Genomic DNA, 21,772 nt, shown 5'->3' with positions numbered 1-21,772 from the left:
CGGGGCCGCCGACGGGGGGAGGCGCGGCGAGGCCGGCGCCGCCCCACGCTGCCCTGCCCCCGGCCGCCGCCCGCCGTGGTGCGGGCTCCCCCCCGCAGCGCGCCCACTCCCGGCTCCGGCGCTCCCAGCTCAGCGCGCGCGCGCGCTGGTCGCCCCCACCCCTGGTCTGGCTGGGAACTTGAACTGGTCCAGCCTGTTTAAACGGAAAGGACAGAGATCCTGTCTGTTCAATGTAAAAAAAAAAAAAAAAAAAAAAAAATCAGATCAGACCGAGAGAGAGAGAGAGAGAGAGAGAGAGAGAGAGAGAGAGAGAGAACGAGAGGAGAGCGCGAGCGAGCGAAGAGAGGAGAGAGAGAGAGAGAGAGAGAGAGAGAGAGAACGAGAGAGCGAGGTGTAGAGAAACCGAGGGGGAGAGAACCCGAGTGTGTGTATGCGTGTGCGTGTGTGAGCGCGAGCGAGCGAGTGAGGGAGAGGAGCGAGAGAGTGCGAGCTAGAAAGAATAAAAGGAAAGAAGATTTTCTCTATGTATATAAAGATGGCCACGTTAGCAAACGGACAGGCTGACAACGCGAGCCTCAGTACCAACGGGCTCGGCAGCAGCCCGGGCAGCGCCGGGCACATGAACGGATTAAGCCACAGCCCGGGGAACCCGTCGACCATTCCCATGAAGGACCACGATGCCATCAAGCTGTTCATTGGGCAGATCCCCCGAAACCTGGATGAGAAGGACCTCAAGCCCCTCTTCGAGGAGTTCGGCAAGATCTACGAGCTCACGGTTCTGAAGGACAGGTTCACAGGCATGCACAAAGGTGAGTGCACCTTTCCCTCCCAACTTTGCCGGGGAGAAGGAGCGGGCGGGCCGCCGAGCGGCGGGCCGGCAACTGGCGAGCGAGCGGGAGACGGGGCGAGAGGGAGCCGCGGGCAGGCGCCGTGGAGGGAGGCGCTCGGCAGCGGAGACCAGCGCTGGGGTGCGTGGGGCAAGGCTGGGTTTTGGTCGAAGAGCTGATAGGAGCAGTGCCATGGGTAGAGCAGCGGGCGCAGAAGATGAAGAGAAAGAACGAGAGGATGGAGGGGGAAATGGGACTCGTGTTTTGGGTACAGCGACTTGAGGGACTGGGATAGGGACAGCAGCACCCGGCAAGCCCAAGAAGCTGAGCGGAGTGGAAGGCGCTCCGGCCGGCTGGGGAGCGAGGGAGCTGTCCGTCGCGGTGGTGCTGAAAATACTACAGGAGATGGTCTCTTCATCCTCCGCTGGGGCCAGAGTAGCAGGAGAGCTCAACCGTCTAAAAGGGGAGAGAGGTGACAAATTCAAAGAGATATTTTTATTTTGCTATCAATTTAACAGTAAACTCTCCTTGTCGAGCTGTGAGCCTCAATAATCTGGTTGTGGTGTGAGTGACAGTGTGGGGAGTGGGGGGAAGGGGGTGGTTTGAATGTTTGAAGGAAGGAGTGATAAAACCTAAGGCAAGCATTAGCAAGGAACCAGACATCCCCTGGGTAGAGTGGGGATCTGGGGAACCTGCATAGTCCCCTTCCCGGGAAAACTGGGCTTTAGGGGGAAATATATGTGTGCAAGCCTTGCATTTTTAAGAGTGTACCCTAATTTATCCCAAACTCAGCATGCAGAGAGCCTTATAGTAGATCTCCCTTGAAGCAATCATTACTAGTGAGTGTTTGGGGGAGGGGTGGAGAGAATAATCAAAGAATTAAAACCCAACAACTTTTAAGAAAGTGGTCATAGGAATTGTCTGCAGCTTGCCTGTTTTCTCCTTGTTTTATTATCTTTGAGGCAGAGCCCCAAACGTGTTCAGTTGTAGAATGTGTGTGGGTGGCTGGTAGGTGACAAAATTAGCCCAGTGCTCCGCTCCCTAACAGTAATGTATAGGATGTGCAGCGGGGATTAATCGGTGCTGGAGCTGTGTGGGCAAGTTAAATGCTTTCTGAGAGAGATTGATCGCCAAGCAGGGAAGGAGCACGGGGATAAGGAAGTTGTAGGGGATGTGTATAGACGTTCCATTTTTAATAAACAGTAGTGTGGGGAGCCACTGAAGGTGTTGTGTTAGAGCTGGTGGTTTTAACGATGAAAACACACACATGTACACCCACCCCCATATAAAGAGAACAGCCTCATTCTTGGCCACAAATGGGCTAGCAACAGAGCTGATCCTCCAGCACATTAGGTGCAGAGCGCGGAGCTGTCTGGCTGTCTGAGCAGCAGTGGTTTTCACTACCACAATCACCCTCCTTCTCCAGCCCTCCCTTCATCCGAACACTAAACAGAGCTCCAAACTCTTCATAGTTGGAGTCCCAGAGAGCAGTTTTTATTGGCTTTAGCATCTTCCAGCTTGCCTGCTGAGGAGTAAATCTTAAAGTTAATGGCATGTTGAGTAGCACAAAAAACACAGCAGAATGGAAATATACTGGGTTTGTTGGGGTGGGGTAAGGGTGGGGGCTGTAAAGGAGATAGAAAGCAACCTTTATCCAATATGGAGAAAATATCTGTCTGTTAAGAGAAGAGATTGAAAAGGTGGAATGGGGAGGTAGTCTTTGAAATAATATTTGAAGGAAAGAAACACTTTCTTTCCCCCTCCCTCTCAACCATATCTTTGTAGATTTTCTCTTCCCAATCAAGCTCCCTAGAAGCTAATCAAGGCTTGTATCAAATCTTTGTCATTTTAATAGGTCCCTGGTTTTAAAAATAGTAATAATAAAATTTTAATAGCATAGTTAGAGATGGTTTTTGCCTACCTATGATCAGTTTTGTGGAAATTTAAGATTTTGAAGTTCAAAAAATCAGAACCCACTAGAAGCAAAATATAGCTGTGGAGAAGTGGATATCCTCTGAGAACTGGATTACAGCACTTTATTTACTTCTTTATTTCAAATGAGGATAAACTCTAGCAATATTCTTTGGTTTTTTAACAATTCCTTGCTGATATCATCACTTTGTTTCTAATGCAATTTTGTCTTTCTCATATTATAAGAAGTAAAATTTTAATCATTTGTATCAGGGAGAGAATATATATATATATATATATATATATATATATATATATATATATATATCCTAGGAACACAAAACTTCATTTTCCAAATAATTCTTATTCCAAACTGTCTCAGCCATCGACAGGCAGGGCCCGTTGGCTCCGGCATCCTGGTGCTCGTTGCAGCTCACCCTTCAGAGACTGAGCATACATTTTTGCTGAAAACTTCCTGCCTCTCCATCCTTCTGATTTTTAGAATTGAGATTGGCCACAATGTTCCTAGCCATGCCTGGAAGCTCCCCAAGAGTGAAATAAATGAGACCATTTCTAAGAGCTGGTTTATTCAGTCCTAGTAGAGTTTGAACTCCTCCTCCAATGATGCAGCCTGATTAATAAGATAATCCTGGTAGAATAAGCCTCTGACCACCTTAAAAATATAACTTGCTTGCCATTGGTGATTAACTATTGTTAAGTCAAAAAAGCATGATGAGGCTTGAAGAATGAGGGTTGCATTTGGCCTCTAGATTTCCCCATCTCTAAATTGACAACATAAGGCTAAGGATAGAATTATGCCTTTGTTAAGCCTGGTTTCAGGGCATATCTATGGTTCTTGCTCTCCCCTTTCTGGATTTACAACTTCTAGTGAATGATACTGGGGTAAAATTGAGACACGTAGAGAATACTGGCCCCTTGCATGGATAACATGTGTGTGTTACTGGTTTGTTAAACCAGGAAAAAGTAAATGAAATGCATGAAATTTCAAGTGGATATCCATTTGCTAGCCACCTGCCATTTCAGGTAACTAAAGAAGGAAGGAGTTCTAAGGGTTAATGGAATACCTGCCATGCGTAGAGTGCACCTTAAAAGGCAATTACTCCACTCAAATTGGGAGTCTGTGGAGGAGGGTGTGGGTGGGTTTTGTGGAGCAAACCCAGCCATATCTGAGAAGGGTTGTTGGGCTGGGAAACAGCAAATAGCAGCTGTGGGCCAGGGTAATTACTATAAAGGTAAATTTACCCCCCAGGAGACTAGCAAGCAATTGGGGGGACAGGGTCTGGGTATTAGGAAGATCAAAAAAATCAAAATTCAAAGAAACAGCACCCAAGGAATAGACATTAGTGTAATGCAAACTCTCTGACTAACTCAGAGTCCCTCCCTACCCCACCCCATTTGAAGCACTTTTGGAAAGATTGTTTTTCCAGGCTATAAAGAGAATGAAAGTGTGCTATTGATTAAAGAAGAGAGAAGCAAATTCCAGGGGTAGCAGCAGAAATGAGCTAAGGACCAATTTTGCCCTTTTCTGTGGAATTTTTCTTCCTTGGAGAAGGGACCAGGTCACTCACTAGTCTACTTCCCCTCTTCTTTCATTTTGTAGTTATTTCTATTTCCTTTTTTTATTTCTTGGAGGATAAAAAGAGTCAATGACTGAGGACACACATATTCACACATATAGTGATCCCTGCATACACGCACACACACGCACGCACGCACACAGAGTGGATCATGAATAAGCCAGCAATCCATTCATAACTTTGGTCTTGTCTAACAGGATAGGAGGCAGCAAAGACTGAGTTAGTGTGAAACATAAAGACTACTGCTCTCTGGATAGCCATATTATAATGCATTATCTTTGAAGTCATTTAAGCCCAATTTAAGTGGTATTTAGTATAATATTTATGAATTAATGTAATCTAAACATAGGGCTGTCCCCAAAGGTTTAAACAGCCTTTACAACTGATGTGTGCTTGTTCCCAGAGCCTGCAATGCATTTTAATCTAAACAGCCATGTCCCAATCATAGTCCCTCTTGTTATCCAGTTAAAACAGATCTGTGCCTGGATAACTACTCTGCTTTGAGATTTTCCCCACTGCATAGAGGGAAATTTATTCTACTGACAGGCTGGGGGCTCCCAACCCAGGAGCCACAGCTACAGGAGAGCCAGCCCTTCATACTTTCACACGACATCCAGAAGGAGGGTGGAGACAGAGTAATGAAACCTTCTGTGATTTAGCTCCGGAGAGTGTATCATTTTAAAATATACTCACCATCAGCTGCACAACCTCCCATTTCAACTGTACCTGAACAGGAAATGCCTAAAGCCTCTTGATTAGGGGTGTAACTGGGAAGAAGGAGGACAAGGATTATCATTATATTTGTTCATTTGTGGTCATCTTCATACAATTGTGTGTTATGTTTGCATGTAAGATGCAACAATTTTCAGAACACTGAATTTCCACCTTACGACTTAGCCGAAAGGGCTCATTCTTCCCCTCTGTAGATAGGTGACTTAAAACTGTGAGGCTCTATCTGATTTCTGTTTTCAAATGAGGCTAAGAGAGTGAGGCTGAAGTATCAGCATGGGTATCAGCTCAATTAAGATGAACTCTTTTTAATTACTTTGAAAAATACAAAGTCAGTTCTGTCCAGGGAAAGTGACTAGCTGAATGACTGGTTACATACCTATAATTTTTAAAAAGAAGGACTTACTTTGTCAGAAACAGGGGAAATAGAATAACCAGAAGAAGAAAACAGAAAAGCACTTTTAAAAATAAATTTCTCCAAAACTGAGCACCAGCCTTCATTATAAGACTAAAATGTACCAAAGCAATAGCCACCATCATAAACCTCCAAATTCCAAGTGTTGTGTCCTATTTGAAAGGATAGAAGAAAAAGTATTGAGAAATGATTTGTTTATTTAAGAAAATGGTAGATAATCACTACTTGTGCTCAATTTTCTTATCTTTGAAACAAAGTTTCTCAGAATCAACAAACAGATAAATTAGCATGCACATATCCACGTACATGCATCCATGTGCAGGCATGACTAAGCACATCACACACACACAAAAACCAAGCCTGGCCTAGATTTCATTGCAGCTTATCAGAAGGGTGTTAATACTCTCACCCCAGTCTTCATTGGCTTTAATGGGAATTCTCATTTGGGTTGAAAGAAGCCCCTTGGCACACTTTTTTCCCCATATCACCTGTTTTAGTTGGCTAGATGTTAGTGGCTCCTCAGACACAAAGCAAAGCAAAACCAAAAGCTTTTCCTGAATAAAGTGCTAATTCAAGAACAACTTAAAGGAAAACAATTACAAAAAATGCACACCATAGATAACGACCCCTACACAGTCACATTGCAAAGTTCTCGAGATTCGTTCAAAGAGCTGATTTAGAGGGGTATTCCTGATGCCTGATGATCCCTACACACTCCACCAATTTAAGCATGGCATGTTCATTACTATTATTAGCACCAACATTCTCCTATTATAGACTATATACCAGATGGGAACAGGGCTTCTGAGTGATGCCAGAGAAGATAGTTGAGACATCACCTCACTGGTGGAGAAAAGAGTTGCAACTTTGCCTGAGAAGGATTTGTGGAAAATACTGCAGAACACATACCTTCCATGTCATCAAGAAGTGATCACTTTCCAAACTGACCCCAAAGAGATCTCAGTTCAAGAGAAGGTGAGGTGGATGGGTGATAGAAAAAAGTGAAATGCAGCAGAGAATATGGCCCAACATTTCAAATAGAAAAAAAGGAAAAAGTTTAGGATCAAAATGCCAACTAGAAGCTGGGTGTGCTAGATGACAAAGGCTATAACTGCAGCAGTTTCTGGGGTTGGAAGGGAAATCCCATGTGACATGCAGAAAGAGAGTTAGATGATATAAAAACCAGTGTCTATGGGCACTGAAGCATTAGGAGAGGGAAGGTTCTGCAGCCTGTAAGTGTTGGTGTCAGTGACTGTGTGTGTGTGTGTGAGCGCGCACGTTCGTGCGCAGAGAAAAAATGAAAAATACAAAAAGAATGGAGATTATGTTAGGGGCAGTTTCATCTCTCTAGGACCCATGCAAGATCAGAGAAAAGGGTGAGGGAGGAAAGGAGAGAATCTGGGGGAAAAAAAGATGCTGTCCTCATTATTACATTCATTACCTATGTCAGAACTCTTGGTTTGTCAGTGACCCAAGTTCCAGCATGCAGGCCTTTGTAGCTACCTGATTGCCTCCCCAGAAGTCTAGGTCTCGGAGAGCATCCCATCGTTTTTGGAGTCTGGGCTGTTTCTGCTCACCCACTGACATGTTTTAGAAAAGATCGAACATCTGGGATCTGAGTAGGCAGCTTCAGAGCCCAGCTCTCTGCAGAGACATTCTCACCAGTCACTGCTTCCATACCCGACTCAGTGCCCCCAGCATCCCAGCATACTTTCTTTTTAGAGTGTTTTCTGACCTACACACTTACACACACAAGCACATGCACAGGACTTGACAATCTCAGTCAGGACAAATCCTCCAAGCAGAATGCTGCATTTTCTCTAAATACACATGAAGCAGAGCAGACACCCAGCTGCCCTCCTTTCGGGCTCTCTGTAACAAGAGACTCACATTCACCTCTCTTACCTCACTTTTCCTAAGTCCTTCAAATACAAAGCATCTCCAAGAATCACAGAACTCATACTGTTCTACCTAAATAGCCTAACAATGATGGCAAACCTTTTGGAGCTTTTGGTGATGACAAACAGCCCGCTGCAGCACACTTGCCATAGGTTCGCCACCGCTGGCTTTAGTGATCAGAGCAGGTTCTTCTTCCCAAGTGAAGTGTAGTCCTTTTATCATTCATAACTCTTCCTGTCTCTTTTCCTTCTTTTTGCCACTGAAGATACCCCTAAACTTTAAAGATAAATGAAATAAATGTTCTGCTTGATGCCATGGGTACACATCTAGGTGCTAGAGCAAAGGGCTAAGATTACAGGGGTAACTTTAGACAGCAGAGGAATTTCCTGAGTACTTGCCCTAAGAGCTTCTTCCATTTCCACCCACCGAGTTCCCAGTAGCCCCTTGATGAATATAAAGCCTGTGCAATAGGCTGGCCCCTAAGAATGAACAAGGAAGCCAGGTGGGAAGCCCCTGAGGAATTGCCCTGATTTCTGAGTCCCTCAAGAGTAGAAGGGGATGTTTCCAGGATTACAGATTCACAAGGTTTCTCCTCTCCACTTGCTCCACATTTTCTTTTTCTTATCCTTCTTTGTATCTCCCCTCCAGCATGAGCTGATTGAGGCTTTCAAACAGAGCGATTCTCAGCAGTTCAGCTCAGGAGCAAATCCTCTATGGCCATCTGCAAGATGTAAATAAATGAGTACCCTCATGGAGACAGATACAGTCTTCATTTGAGGACAACACAGCCAAAAATATTGATCAAACTCAGGGAAAAAATGATAATGAGCTGGCCTCCAACAAGAGTTTAATTGACAAAGATTTCCGAAGGCCAACTCTGGACAGCGTGAAAACTGACCATGGTGTTATTTTATTGCAATACACTCTGCTTTAATTAATTATCACCTTTGTCAAGAGCACCTGCAGATTAGTTTCTAGGTACTTAGGAGATGGTACTGACAAAGCCCCTATGCATTAGGTAGTTACCATATAGTTGGCCAGGGACTACTAGTAAGATTCCCATTTTCTCTCCTCTTAGCTGTTGATTTTCTCCTTTTTGTTAAAAACGAACAGTGGATTCTGCACAGTTGCTGCATCCAAGTACTGGGACTGTGGTGATGTGGTGTGCCAACAGCAGGGGCCTGCCATTCAGCAGCTCATTCTAACATCGCACAGCTGAGAGTTGGTTCACCTTCAAATCTTACCGAAATGAGGACTGTGTTAATAGAAGAAAAAAGAGTTCATAGAAATGGGACTCACAGAAGGGTGTGTGTACATGTGTACATGCACAAGCAGCTGTGCACATCCACATAAATATTATGGGGTCAATACCTTTCCCATCCACTGCCCACACCTCTTAACTTCTCCCTCCCATCTCTTGAGCACCTGTGCCACTGTCGTATTTCACACTGAGAAATGTGCGCAGCCAAAGCGTGCATGGATGATGCTGTATCGAACCAGTCATCATTTGGATTCAGCTGTGGAAGCTGGACACCCAAGGAAGGACATCCCTTGCCTGGGCTAGGAAGTACCTAAAGAACCCACTTCTCAAGATACGATGGGGAACTCGCCAGAGTCCCCAAAACCTGCAAACTGACAGGTAACTTACTTGAAAAGCAACCCTTGGAGTCCTTCTAGGCAGATTTGAATGCCATACATGGCTGTTTGTTCATTATTCTAATTTAATGATGCAGTCACACCTAATTAATCCATGTCTGGTTTATTCATACACTGTGTCTGAGGATCCAAAAGATCTCTTTCACTAGCTGGCTTCCCTTCACAGGGACAGGTGAGGGGGCACCTCTGACAAGTAAGCCTGTGTGGGTCCATGCAGGATGAGCTCACCATAGACCAAGCTGACACAAGCAAGGTCCCTGACATCACTGTTCACAGGCAGACATGAGAGCCACCACAGAGCTATGTAACAATGTGGTCTGTATGATTGTGTGCACACGGAGTACACATAACACGCCGCTGCTACGGAACTCTACAAATCTATTCCCTTCTCATAGGCATCAGACCACACCCCACCATGTAATCAGGAAGGCCTGGCAACTTGTCAAGCATTCCTTTGATTGGGAGTTTTAGCACAGAGTATGGACAGGCTGAGCTGTGTCGACTTCCCCTCTTCTGGCCTTCAGAAAGTACAGCCAGATTAATTGCTGCCAGGGCATGGATAAAGAGACTGAGGCTGGCAGCAGCATGCCTCCAAAGTCCCGCCTGCCGCGTGGCCTTCAGTGCGCCTTGCAGTGGCTGGTTCTGGCCAGCCAGCTTCCAGCCAATGCTGCCTCTTGCCTGGCAGGTAAATTGAGAGGAGGCACCAACCTAATAATATCCTTATAAAGCCAAGCCTCCTCGCGCAAGTCCTAGGAGACAAGAGGCATCCAAAGATCAAACACTACATCACAGTGTATTTGTAGGAACTCTCTGATTCTACTACCTCACTATAATGCTCTAATTGACTATTTGATCAGCTCTAAAAGGGCAGGTGTTCAAGACAGATTCACACACACACTCATACACATGCTATGAGCACACACGTGAACAGTCTTGCATGCCCAAACACATACCCTAACCATACAAGCACCTATGTACATTCTTTTGCATACTACATGCCATCTTGTAACAGCTCCTCCAGTACAGGTAGATTTTCACAGGAGAGCCCCTGAAGGTGAGTGAAAAGCACACACCTAAGATTGTACATGTCCTTCCAGTAATGTGCTTATCAATACCTTTTTTAAAAATGTGACAGCCAGCCCAGAGTGATTCAGTTCTGTGGACAAAGGTCAGAATATAGATATCCATTATTAATAATATCAATATCTTGGTTGACCAATATAACCAGAAACTGTATCATGTCGCTGCTGATGGGTGAGGCTAGGAGGACTCCAAGGCAATAGCAGGAAATTACGCCCATGTAAAATTAATCATATTGACTGGTTCTAAGAATATTCAAGGAGGCAAAGATGTTAGGAGTGCTTGCACAGTGGGAGAGAGGACCTTGTTCCCAGAGGCTTCACGAACTCCCTGGAGAAAATGAGGGGGCACAAAGACATCCCTGGGTGACCCATGAGAACACACTTCCTCATCTGGCCTCTGCTTTCCAGCAGGATGAGGTGGAGGAGAGGTGTTATCTGAACAGGAAAAGAAAGAAATTGGATCCCCTAACCATTATCCATCCAGAATATCCCTATCTTTCTGTTAAATCAATACCTGGCTTGGCTTGGCTTGGTATCACTGGTGAGGCACAGAGAGCATTCTTGCCCTCCACCGTGTGGAATGGTTTATTGCCAAAGAAGCGAGGAGAGGGGTCGGGGAGATGGCTCAGTAGAATAAGTGCTTCCCTGGCAAGTGCAAGGGTCTGAGTTCAATCCCCGGTTTCACCGAAAAAAAAAAAAAAGGAAGAAGAGGCAAGGAGAGCCTAAAGCAACGTCCACAGTGACAAGGTGGGATCCTGACCCGAGAGAAGCTAGTGTGCAGGCTGCAGGTCCTGTGTCCCAAGACGAAAGGCACCAGATCAGAGCTGTCATGGTGACCAGTTCTTCTGGCTGCTGCTGGCTCAGCACTCCTGGGGGTGCGGGGAGAATGTCCCTATCTTCTGAATCTCCTCTCCCTGAGGCTCACTTCTAACCACTGTGAGTGAAAAAGAACTGAACTGGAAGGCTGTGCTCCTGTGGTCCTTGGATTCCCTCAGGGAATGCCTCAACCCCTCATTCCCTTGTCCCTGAAGCCCCAGATCAGGATGTCCATGGCAGCCCTGGGTAATGCCTAGAAGAGGGCTCTGAGGAAGCTCGGACCTGAGGGCTCCTCAGGATGAAAGTTTCTCTGGGAACAGCCAGAGGCTTAGTAGGCTTCCTGAGCACTTCTTTCTCCCTTTGCAGAGTCGCTGAAGAAGCTGGGAAAGACCCTGCCTCATAGGCCAGGCCCCTAGTGGAATGATGGTGAACGAGAGACGGGCTGCCAAGGGACAGGGGATGACGCCTTTGGAGGAAAGCACGACCAAGAGACAGGCACCGGGGCTGGGGTGGGAGGTGGAGACCCTGTGGGAAGCTGCCTCCTTCCCATAAGGAAGTGCTCAGCCCCAGCAAATGGTCACAAAATACTTCGCTGACTTGCTTCCCACCAACCCGAGGTTCCCAAGGGGCAAGGCTGCACCCCCGGTTCTTAATGTCAGCCTACGCAGGACCCGGTGCCCTGGCGGGTCACTGCTTCTTGCTCCCTAGCGCGTAGCGTCCCCTGCTGAGCCCCAGCTGGCACCCGCTGCTGCCCCTGGGATAGAAGGGGAAGGTGCATTTTGGAACCAGGGTCCAGGTCTCTGCCAGAAGGGGCCCTTCCCCTCCCTGTCTGCCAGACCCAGGTCTAGGTAGCTCCAGGAAAAACCAGAAGCATCAGAAGCCAGGCACCTTCTTTAGCCTCTTTCCATACACTGGGAGGAACCCCCAAACTGTGTGGGGGAGAAGGGCTTCTCTCTCCTCCGGCTGTCGCCTGCCCTCTGATGGTGAGAGGAAGAACTTGATCACCGCCGCGGGCCCCTGAATCCCAAACGCCCTGCGCCTGCCGCAGTCCAGGCTCCGCCCTAACCCGGGAGCTGCGGACCAACCTCGCTGCTACCCACTGGGTACGAGGGAGGCTGGCAGGACCATAAGCTTACAATTACCCCCCTCCAAAAAAAAAAAAAGGATGGGTAACCTGGGACCCTGGGCTTAACTTATCCCTCATTTGATAAGTTAGTCCCGAGCCTGAGGCACTAGGCATCAGCAAAACACACACACACACACACACACACACACACACACACACACCACCTATGTGCCTTGTGTTTCATTTCAAAAATGAGTAATTACCGTCTATGGTTTAGTGCTGCTTTTATTCCTCATTCCATATGTTGAGGAAGTTCCAGATGTTGGAAGAGGCACCCAATCTTTTCCACACTTAAGGACTGACAGGGTCCAACTCCCAATTGTTACCTCTCTCAACTTCCGCAAAGGAATCACCAAAAGCTTGCACGAAGGGCCTAGTGAGCTGGCTAGGCCTCAGCAGAGGCCTGATGGGTAGGGATGGATGGATAGGGACGCTACCATCCAGGTGCTGTGAGGAGCTGGGTGACTGATGTCCTCTTCATCATCAGAGTGAGACACCAGGCAGGAGAGCCACCAGAGGCTCATGTTGTGGTTTCATTTTTGTCTCTGATCTGTAAAGCTTGTTCTACTGGGGAGTAAGAACTTCCTCTGTACTTTTATTTTAGCCATTTCAGTAAGCATCTAATTTGGAATGAATTCTGCTGGACAAGCTTGAAAATCCCTTGGAATGAAGACTAAGGGATGAGTCTTGTGCCCAAGCAACTGAGCTGGGACCCCAGCAAGTGGCAACTCTGCAGCAGTGTTAGGCTGCAGGGTGAGGCCACCCTGCAGACCTGGCACTCAGCAGCTGACAAGGCATGCTGTTCTGGGGGGAAGAGCAGCCACACTTGGAGCCCATGGCTTGAAGGCCAGGGCTGGGACTGGTAGGAGCCTGGGAGTAAGAGTCAAAGCCACAGGCTTCAGCCAGTTAGCTGAGGGCAGCAGGAACAAGACCCCTGCTCTCCTTTCCTTCCTGTGTGACACTGTCCATTCCTCATGCTATCTTCAAGGCCTTGTTTTCTTTCTCCCTTAGTTTCTCAAGTTTCTCTGCAGAACATTAACTCCCAGTATTCTGACCTTGTCTCAACTGAGTCAGGGATCCAGAGGGCTGATCACAGAGGCCAGAGAGCCAAAAGACCAGCAGAGGGGCTGGGTGGGCAGCAGGGGTGTCCTTCATTCATCCAACTGGCCAGGCCTCCAAGAGTCCCAGCCCCAACCCCGCTCACTCCCAGGATGCATGAAGGTGCGGGCAGTGGTGGACATGTTCATGGCTTCCACCAGGAAGCCCAGTTACTATGGTTGTGAGCAAAGGTGGTGACCCCACAAATATAAAAGTCTGCAATACAAATGCCCTCTGTAAGGAATCTGGGAACCCCCAAATGCAAGTTCTCAGTCAGAGTACTGGAGGGCTTGGTGCCAGTCCCCTGGTTGAGAGGGACAAAAAAAAGCTTAGGCCAGCAGATGGGAAGAAGGCGGAGCAGGGAGGCTGGAGAGCTGACAGGTCAGAGGGTATGTCTCATTCTATTCGGTTTTGTTTTTGTCCCACTGCAATGAAGTCTCATTCTCAGACTGGGGACAAAAGACTTTCTCTTTTTTAGTGAATCTGGGCCCACCCCGAACAGGGTTGATGAAGGATAGGACAGGGACAAGTAGGTGGGTCACAGATGCTTCCAGGGAAGTCAGTGACACACACAGAGCTTGCCATGGCTACCCTCATGCCTTATGCATTTTAGGGCTGCAGTGCCCTTCAGTTGTCCCTATAGCAGCCCACTTGGGCTGAAAAATTACTGTTGTAATATGTGAACTGTGGTTTGTCACTTATCACGGGGACAGACACCCAAATTGCCCCCAAAAGCTCACCCAGAAGAATGTCCCCAGCCATGTATAGAGGGGTTCAGTCTGGAATCCTCCCATACCCTTCGCCCTTCTTCTGCCCCTGCCCCCAGCACAAGAGTGGCTGGAAGGCCGCCAGGCAGTGGGGATGAAGCCAGGGGCAGAGTTGCTGGGATGACATTGGTCTTCAGCTGGAGGAATATTGGCAGGTCCTAGGAAGGACTGTTCTGTGTGGACAGTGCACCTGAACAAGGGGACCAAGAGATCCCAGGCAGCCCTCACAGCAGCAAAGCCATGGTTGTGCTGCCACAGTTTAAAATAAAAAACCCAGCTCAAAGGAGCCCAGGTAGATGAAGTGTCCTTTGGGCCCTACTCTTTAAAGGAGAGAGACACTCTGCATGTCGTCCTTCCACAGATCTTACCTTGGTGTTTTCCTGACCCTGGAAATTTCTCAGGGAAGACCAAAACTCAGCTAGTCCTAGAGCTGGAGAAACCCCAAGACCCAGCTTCCTAAATGTGTCAGTCACTAATGGTGGTGTCTTAGCATTCCCCAGTTTCCCATTATCCAGCCTTCTCCACACTCCACACCCACAAAACCCAAGTCACAAACCCTAAAGCCCAAACCACCAAATCAGGACCCAGGGCTCTCAAGCAATGACCTTTCCTATCCTTTCCAAGTCCAGGCAATCAAATCAAGCAGGTATGCCCCGGGAGCTACTGGACATTAACATCTGTGACATGTGCCTTCTAACGGATTTTTCAGAGCCTAAACCTTAACCCAGAGAAGTCCCTTTAATGGATCAGAGGCAATTTTTGTCACAGACGAGGTCAGAAGGAGAGGCTAGGAGGCAGAAAGTTCACAGGGAGAATGGATCTGCCCAGCCTAAAGCTGTGTCACCAACATGGGGTTCCACTTGCCTTGGTGTGGAACCAGAGGGACCCCCGACAACTAAAGGGCTGATCACTGTGCCAGCCTCCCAGAAGGGTCAGCAGGTCCATGCAGGGCACTATGACAAAGGTTTAATCAAGTCTAAAATGTGGTCCGTAAACTTAAACTAACAATATACTGGGAGAACCAAGCCACTCCCCAAGAGTGCCACTCGGAAGTTTCCAGTGCAGCTTTGTCTGAGTGCTGAGGTAGGGGCTTCTTTGTTTGTGCCCCCAAGGGGGCAGCAAAAGGGCAGAAAGACAGGGACCACAGCAGGGGAGACTCATGGTTTTTCTCCTCCATTCTATTATTCATTTCCTCTGATTTTTATCTAATCTCTCCCTGATTGTCCTGGTGAAACTTAATAGACAAAGTGAATTTTTATTACATCATCAATATAATCACCCGCTAATCAGCAGACACAGGGGCCACTGCAAGCGCTATAGCTCCTCATCTGGCTTCATAAATAGTGAGAACAGTCACTGACAAGCCCAACTCCCTGCGTCCTCCCAAGAGGGCCCCCTCCCTGCTGCGCCCTTACCCAGACCTATTCTGGGGGTTTCAATCTTTCCACAGTCTCCCGCACCCAGTGGGCCGCAGCGCTGGTCGATGGAGCTATCTTCCCCATTAGTATTTTTAGTTTTCTTCCTCTCAGCTTCAGCTGTTAAAATCACAAATCTGAGGCTTGTGTGCCGAATGCCAAAATAGTCTAATGTCAACTGATTTTGATTCTACTTTTCTTTGCGTTAAGACTATCATATAGCGTAAGATATTACATAACCCCATGGATGGCAATACATACTATACACTACGTTATATGCTAATCTAAGTCTTAGTTCTTAGTCCCACTCTACGTATATGACCTGTATACAAAAGTGTTTTCATCAGAGTCACACTATGCATCTCACAGTGTACTGTGGAGGTTAAATTATTTTATTTATATTACCATATGCCTTCTATTTGGACAGTATTCTAATCTGTAAAGTACCTTCTTGTATACTGCTTCCTTTCAGTCCTGCCATGATGAGGTATAGTTGATATCTTTCTGATAAAGGAAAAGGAATGATGAGGGAAAATTGCAAACTGGTCAGATTTTGCCAGGATAGTGGGAGTGGCTCAGGCTTAGCGGATGGGTGCAGGTGCGGCAGGGAAGGGGGCCTGGATGACTGAGGGACAGAGTTAAGGCTGCTGACGAGTCATGCACATCCCTCAGGCCAAGGGTTCCCATCATTTATGGAATAACGTTACCCCCAGCATGCACGGACCTGTCCTGAGTTAAATATGCTATTGAATGAATCCCCTGCAAGACACCTTGGGAGACTACACTCATTCTGTAACATGAGTCTATCCTCCCCTGTTGTCTGGGTGTTCAAGTCATACTGCTCTGCAGTGGTTTGGACCTTAGGAAAATGGTAAATGTCACTTAGGGCCAAATTCTATAGATAAGGTGGGTGATAAAGCTAATGAATCTGACTCTGGATGTCTACAAACCATGGGCTATTCATAAGGGGAGGGGTTTGCCCACTTGCTGGCCATTAAAGTCACCCAGGGAATGTCTGCCACCCTCTTCACTGCAGTCGCTTCTCCAATTCCCAGGCAGAGCACTGGCCCAGGCATCTCTTCAATAGATGGTCTGAGTGTGTCTGGGGCTCCTTGCAGGATGCTTCTGTCTGCTCTGGACAAGTCAGGGGAGGCCTGAGTCTCACAGGGGCCCTGGAAGCAGACATTCTTGGGTGCTCTGGACAAGACCTGCTGCAGGGGCAGCCACTGGTGCACTAGGACCCAGATGCCTGGATCTTGCCCCATCCTGCCCTCCGCCCACCCACCACCAGGGACCCAATCCCCTTCTCATAAAGAGCTTCAGTTTCTCCTCTTATGTCATTATACTGGAACCTGCTCAGCTCACCTCAAAGGGTTACTATTAGAGTCAAATGAGGAGGAAAAAATGCAGCTAAATATTTAAATATCCCAGCTCATTAGCATGTATTAAGGGCCAGCGCCCCCATCAGACCACCAGGCCGCCCTGACAGTCCTTCCTACTCTTCAACCAGGATACAAGAGGCAGGAGCCAGAGTGGGGCTAAAAGCTGGACAGAAGGGAAGACTGACAATGCACCTACTATGCATATGTATGCAGCTTATTGCCTATTTTTTTCCTCTTGAAATCCTCATGACAAAACTTCAGCAGCGACAGCACTGTGCCCCCTTTGAATGCCAGACAAGCAAATGGAAGCCCTGAAAACAATGACTCAACTGAAATCCATGCCTCTCAATATATCTGTCATATTCTTAGCCCCTCCACACTTCCATGGCTGCACATTTCCTTAATGGAAACAAAAAAGGTCATCTCTTCCATTGCCATCCTTTTGCAGGTGGGGAAACCGAAGCCCTGTGACATTACCAGCTAATGTTCTTAAATCATTCCACACAGTCTCGTGCAGAAGATTTGAAAACACTGGCACACATAGAAACATTCACATTCAGGCACACATGAAGACAACTCACACTAACATGCACAAGCGCTTACGTACAGTCACACGCATACATGGAGTCACAAACAAGCATACACATGCTCATGAAGGAACACGTCCAGGTGTAGACATACAGACACATATCCATAGACTCAGAAGCATATTCCAAGTGGCCACTACATTCACACCTTCCCAGACACACACATGGAGAAGCATTCTGGTACACAGATACACAAGAAGTACACAGAGAGATACACACAGTTATAGACATACACTCTCACATCACCTTAGCCAGCTGATTTAGAGAAGGGGATGACAAGGACCCAGCACAAAGAAAGAGCAGGCAAAAGTAAACAGACCCCCTTCCATTCACACTTCAGCAGAGGCCGGGGCCAAAGTCCTATCCCAATCTAGCCAGGGCACCCTAAAGACTGAGGCCAAATCTTCTCTGGAAGCCAAGAAATACCTAGAAAGCTATCTCTGAAATTGCTTCTGCAGTCCTCCTACTGTGTCAACCCACAGGACCCCTGGCCAAATTTCAGTTCATCTGAGAAAGACCAAATGCAGGTCCCTGAGAGATGTGGGCTCAGCCTTCCAAGGGCCATCCAGCCCCGTGAACTGGTGCTGACAGCCCTCAGAAAGCTAAGTGAGACCTGTGAGCAGAAGAGGTGTCCTGTCAGAGGTGGAAACTGGGAAGGGAAGACAGGAATTTCTGGGGCCCACATCTGCTGTGGCTCAGAGCAAGAGAAACTGCACTCCAGTCACCTACAGAAAAGGTTTAACAAGCACAGGAACTCATCAGGGAACCAGAAAACTCTGGGGGTTTGCTTCAAGATAAACGCCTGCAAATGCATTCACTGTGGTTTCTCCACCTGATAGGTGAGAAGACCATTTGAAAGTTGAGGTTCTCTGAGATGATGGGGTGATTTAGTAGGGCCTTGGGCTGTGTGCTAGATGGGAGCTTTCGGCTGCCATGGGAGGTGGAGGAAGTGAGGACCTGTTCTGTTGATACTCTGTGCAGAAGGGTAGTGAGGGCCAAGACTCAGTGGGCATTGCTGGGCAGTGTGGCAGAGCAGGCTAGAGACACTTCATGTGGATGCATGTTGTAACCTAATGCCTTGCATTTACTCTGTGCTATGTGAGTGTGCTGTGTGCATGTATGTGTGTATTGGTGTTGTGTGGGTCACTATGTGCTGGGTGTGGGAGAGCTGTGTTTGCTGCCCTAGTTGTGGAAAGAGAAGAGGAGATGCAGAGACAGCTCTCTCTCTCTCTCTCTCTCTCTCTCTCTCTCTCCATTCTTCCAAGGCTGCAGAGTTCTACCTGCTGAGCCTTGCTGTCCAGTAGAGCCCCATCTTTTATCACCCAGCTGTAGGACCAGGAATATCCCATGCCAAGACCTCATCCATCCCAATCCTGGAGCTGTAGGTCAGAACAGAGCTACAGTGAAGTGTGTGTGTGTGTGTGTGTGTGTGTGTGTGTGTGTTCACATGATATGGGCATGTAGTGTCTATTCATATGCAAGCATGCCACCTCCATGTGAGCACACACCAATCTCAGCCGTATGAGCCAGGCAAGGAGATATGTGGTTGTGTGTGCTCATATATGCTGAGTTTATGCAGGCGTATGTGGGCTGTGACAGCCCGGCTGGGCCAATTTTTAGTGACAGATTGTGTGTACGTCTATGACTACAGTTTCTACCAAGTGCATGTAAAAAACAGAAAAGATGAGTCCAACTCCCTGGGTGGGCACTCCTGTAGTTCCCTGCCAATGTACATCAGCACCGGTATCTTTGGGGGGCTTCTGGACAGGTGTGGGGAAAAACTGTGGGGAAGATAGGTGGAGAGACAAAGTCCTGCTCACTCGTGGTTCTGGGCAGTCTAACTGGGGGATGTGAAGTCAGATCATGTCCTCCAGAGACCAAGCTGCTTTCCTGGATGTGCAGCTGGGCCATCTGTGGCATTTTCTCACACTCTGCCCACAGATTCCCTGGGAGACCGGAAAAAGCGGGGGTCGACTTCCAACAAGGTGGCCCTGCAGGCCCAGCTCCACTTGAAGATGAGTACAGGCTGTGTGTGTGCATGTGCATGTGTGTACGTGTGTGTGTATGTGTGTGTGTGTGTGTGTGTGCGTGTGTGTGTGTGACAGAGACAGGCAACTATGAGGAGAGAGGCCCCCGCCTCACAGCCTCCATCTGGGCCAGAGCAGATGGTACTCAGACCAGACCGGCAAGGCCAGAGGCTGGGATGGAAGCCACGTGCTCTAGAGAAGGACAGTGCCCAGGAGGGCCAGGGTGGAGCCTGGGAAATGCCCTCCAGCTGAATGCATTTCTGCTCTCCTGGGCAGCCCCTTCTGTCCAAATGTACTGCCCCTGAGCCTAGTTACAGGTGTGCTGTTCCTTTGCCTCATCTCTGGCCCCTTGGAGGCTGAATTCAGCTGCTGGGTATAGACACAATAGGCAAGCCCTGCCAAACTAGGCCCCAGTCTACCTCCAGCACCTGCATGCGCTCCCCACTCTCAGGAGTAGGAGGAAGGCCTGCCTACCTGCCCAGTCGTCCTGCAGTCCCAACCCAGAGTGAACAGTCACTTTGTCCTTCTGAAGCCCCCAGCACTCTGGCCCCTAGGGATGCTACCCTGTCTCTCCAGCCAGGGATTTCTTCACCTCAGCAGCATGCTCTCAGGCACAGAACATGCCACCTCGTCTTCCTGCAGCTAAAGCTCGACCCTGGCCTTCCCAGACTGTCTCAGGAGCCTAGATCAGAATCTCCTGAAGTCTAGTGAAAATTAGGGCCCTGGCCTCAGCCCCAGATTTCTGTATCTTCTAAGGACAGGGGCAGAGCATCTGCAGTACTCTTATACTGTAAGTCCTCCTGGTCCCCAAAGCCCATGGTTACCTCCTGTGGAATGCCGTGGCTTCCTCTTGCCTCTAAGCTGGACGCCTCAAGGCTGCCCCGCAACTTTCTGTGCTCAGGCTCCTTCTTCAAGGACCGACCTCTCATATTCTCACAACTCTCTGCTTTCTCTGTGGAACTCATCCCTTAGGCTGATGTCAGACTGTCCTAAGAGGCCTGTTCTTCCCATCTGTAAGAAGTGGTCCAGATCTCACACCCTTCCTTTCTCCCACCCACCCAGGTACACGCCTCCGTGCACCCAGCCGAGCCCTCTGGTAATGCATTCTTGCAAGTCCCGTGTCTGCACAGATGCAGCTATTTTGACCCACACTGCACCTCACACAGGCTCCCGGGGCGCCCCAGGTCCCCATGCAGAAGGTTTAGTATAGTAGGAGGGTTGAGAGGTGGGCAGTTCTAAGGTCAACTCCAGTCACTCCAGTGACAGTATGACATTGAGTGTCATGTTACCTACTGAGCCAGCCTCAGTTTCCCTACATAACCAGCATAAATATATGCACTAACTACAAGATTTTATCATGAGGATAAAATGCAGTAATCTAGGTAGAGCATTGGCACTGTGCCTGGAACACAGTGAGCCTGCGATAATTGTAGCTATAGAACAAGTGAAAAAAAGTCAAAAGAGTTCACAACCCAGGCACCCTGTCTTCTCTGCCTTTGCCCTTGCCTTCCCCTCTCTTCCTGGGAGATTGCCTCCAGCTCTGCACCTTTCTGCTCAACCTGCCTCCCTGCCTTGGGCGTCCTCTCTGCTTCTGCTTCCTGAAAACCAAAGCCTCTCTTTTGCATGGAACCTTGACCCTCCTCCAAGAAGTCTCTCACTGCTACAGCCTCCACACACCTTGCCCCTGTAAGGGTCCTCAAGCTTAAATCTCTCGGCCCAAAGCCTCAGGCCCGTTACACCTCCAAGCCATACGTGCATGTCTGGCCAGCTTGCCTTAGACTGGGACCTCACCAAGACACAGCACCGCATGGCACTGTGCACCCAAATGACTTCCCTCAGGCTGCCGCTAGGCATGTCTCAGGGGGCACACACCTCCTGACAACTTGCTAATCTGGAGGGACTGCAAGGACTGTCACTCCAGCCCCTGGCAAAGTCTAACTCCTTTTTTTCATAAGAAATTTATTGTGAGTGTGTTCCTCCGTTGTGAACAGTACATGCCAAGAGAAAAACAAGCAAGTTAGAAAGGTAGGAAAAGGAGAAAGACATCCCTCTATTTGCATCTCCCAATAGATAGCCACTGGGATTGCCTTAGTAATTGTCACAGCTCACATGAAGCCTGGGCTAGGCTGTTGCTGGCCTACTGTGTGCCCAGGCTGGGCTCCGCACCATGTGAGAAGTAGATGGATGAGCTACAGCCCCAGTCCACAAAGGTTCATGGACTTGGCAGGAGGTGAAATTCAGAAAAGCAAAACTCAAAGAAACAGAAAAACACAGTTGACACCACCCCATGCCTGCAGGGGTGCCCTCGTGCCACTCCCCTGCACCCCTTGTGATTGGCAGACGTCCAGAGAGGTGCTGGTTGGGAGGAGGCAGGTCAGGGATGGAGGGTGGGTCTTTGGCCAAGTCCCGGATCCTCTCTAGAGCTCCACTGCTCACC

At 48.3% G+C, this 21,772-nt stretch overlaps 1 protein-coding gene across 50 annotated transcripts in view; it reads left to right on the top strand.

Moving 5' to 3' along the window:
* The first annotated feature begins 369 nt into the window (after window positions 1-369).
* Celf4 (CUGBP Elav-like family member 4) overlaps window positions 370-21,772 on the top strand; it is a 287,692-nt gene continuing 266,289 nt past the window's right edge. For 35 of the 50 annotated variants that reach the window (XM_023715419.1, XM_004623608.2, XM_023715416.1 and 32 more), the window contains exon 1: window positions 524-809. In XM_023715419.1, coding sequence (XP_023571187.1) covers window positions 524-809 — 286 coding nt within the window. Of the gene's footprint in view, window positions 810-21,772 lie in introns of all 50 variants that reach the window. The other 15 variants (XM_004623611.1, XM_023715440.1, XM_023715415.1 and 12 more) reach the window with 4 other exon arrangements.

The sequence above is a fragment of the Octodon degus genome, unplaced genomic scaffold, assembly GCF_000260255.1.
Source record: "Octodon degus isolate 3935 unplaced genomic scaffold, OctDeg1.0 scaffold00003, whole genome shotgun sequence".
Taxonomy (NCBI): domain Eukaryota; kingdom Metazoa; phylum Chordata; class Mammalia; order Rodentia; family Octodontidae; genus Octodon; species Octodon degus.
The sequence above is the reverse complement of the archived record's forward strand: the minus strand, read 5'-3'. Positions and strand labels throughout refer to the sequence as shown.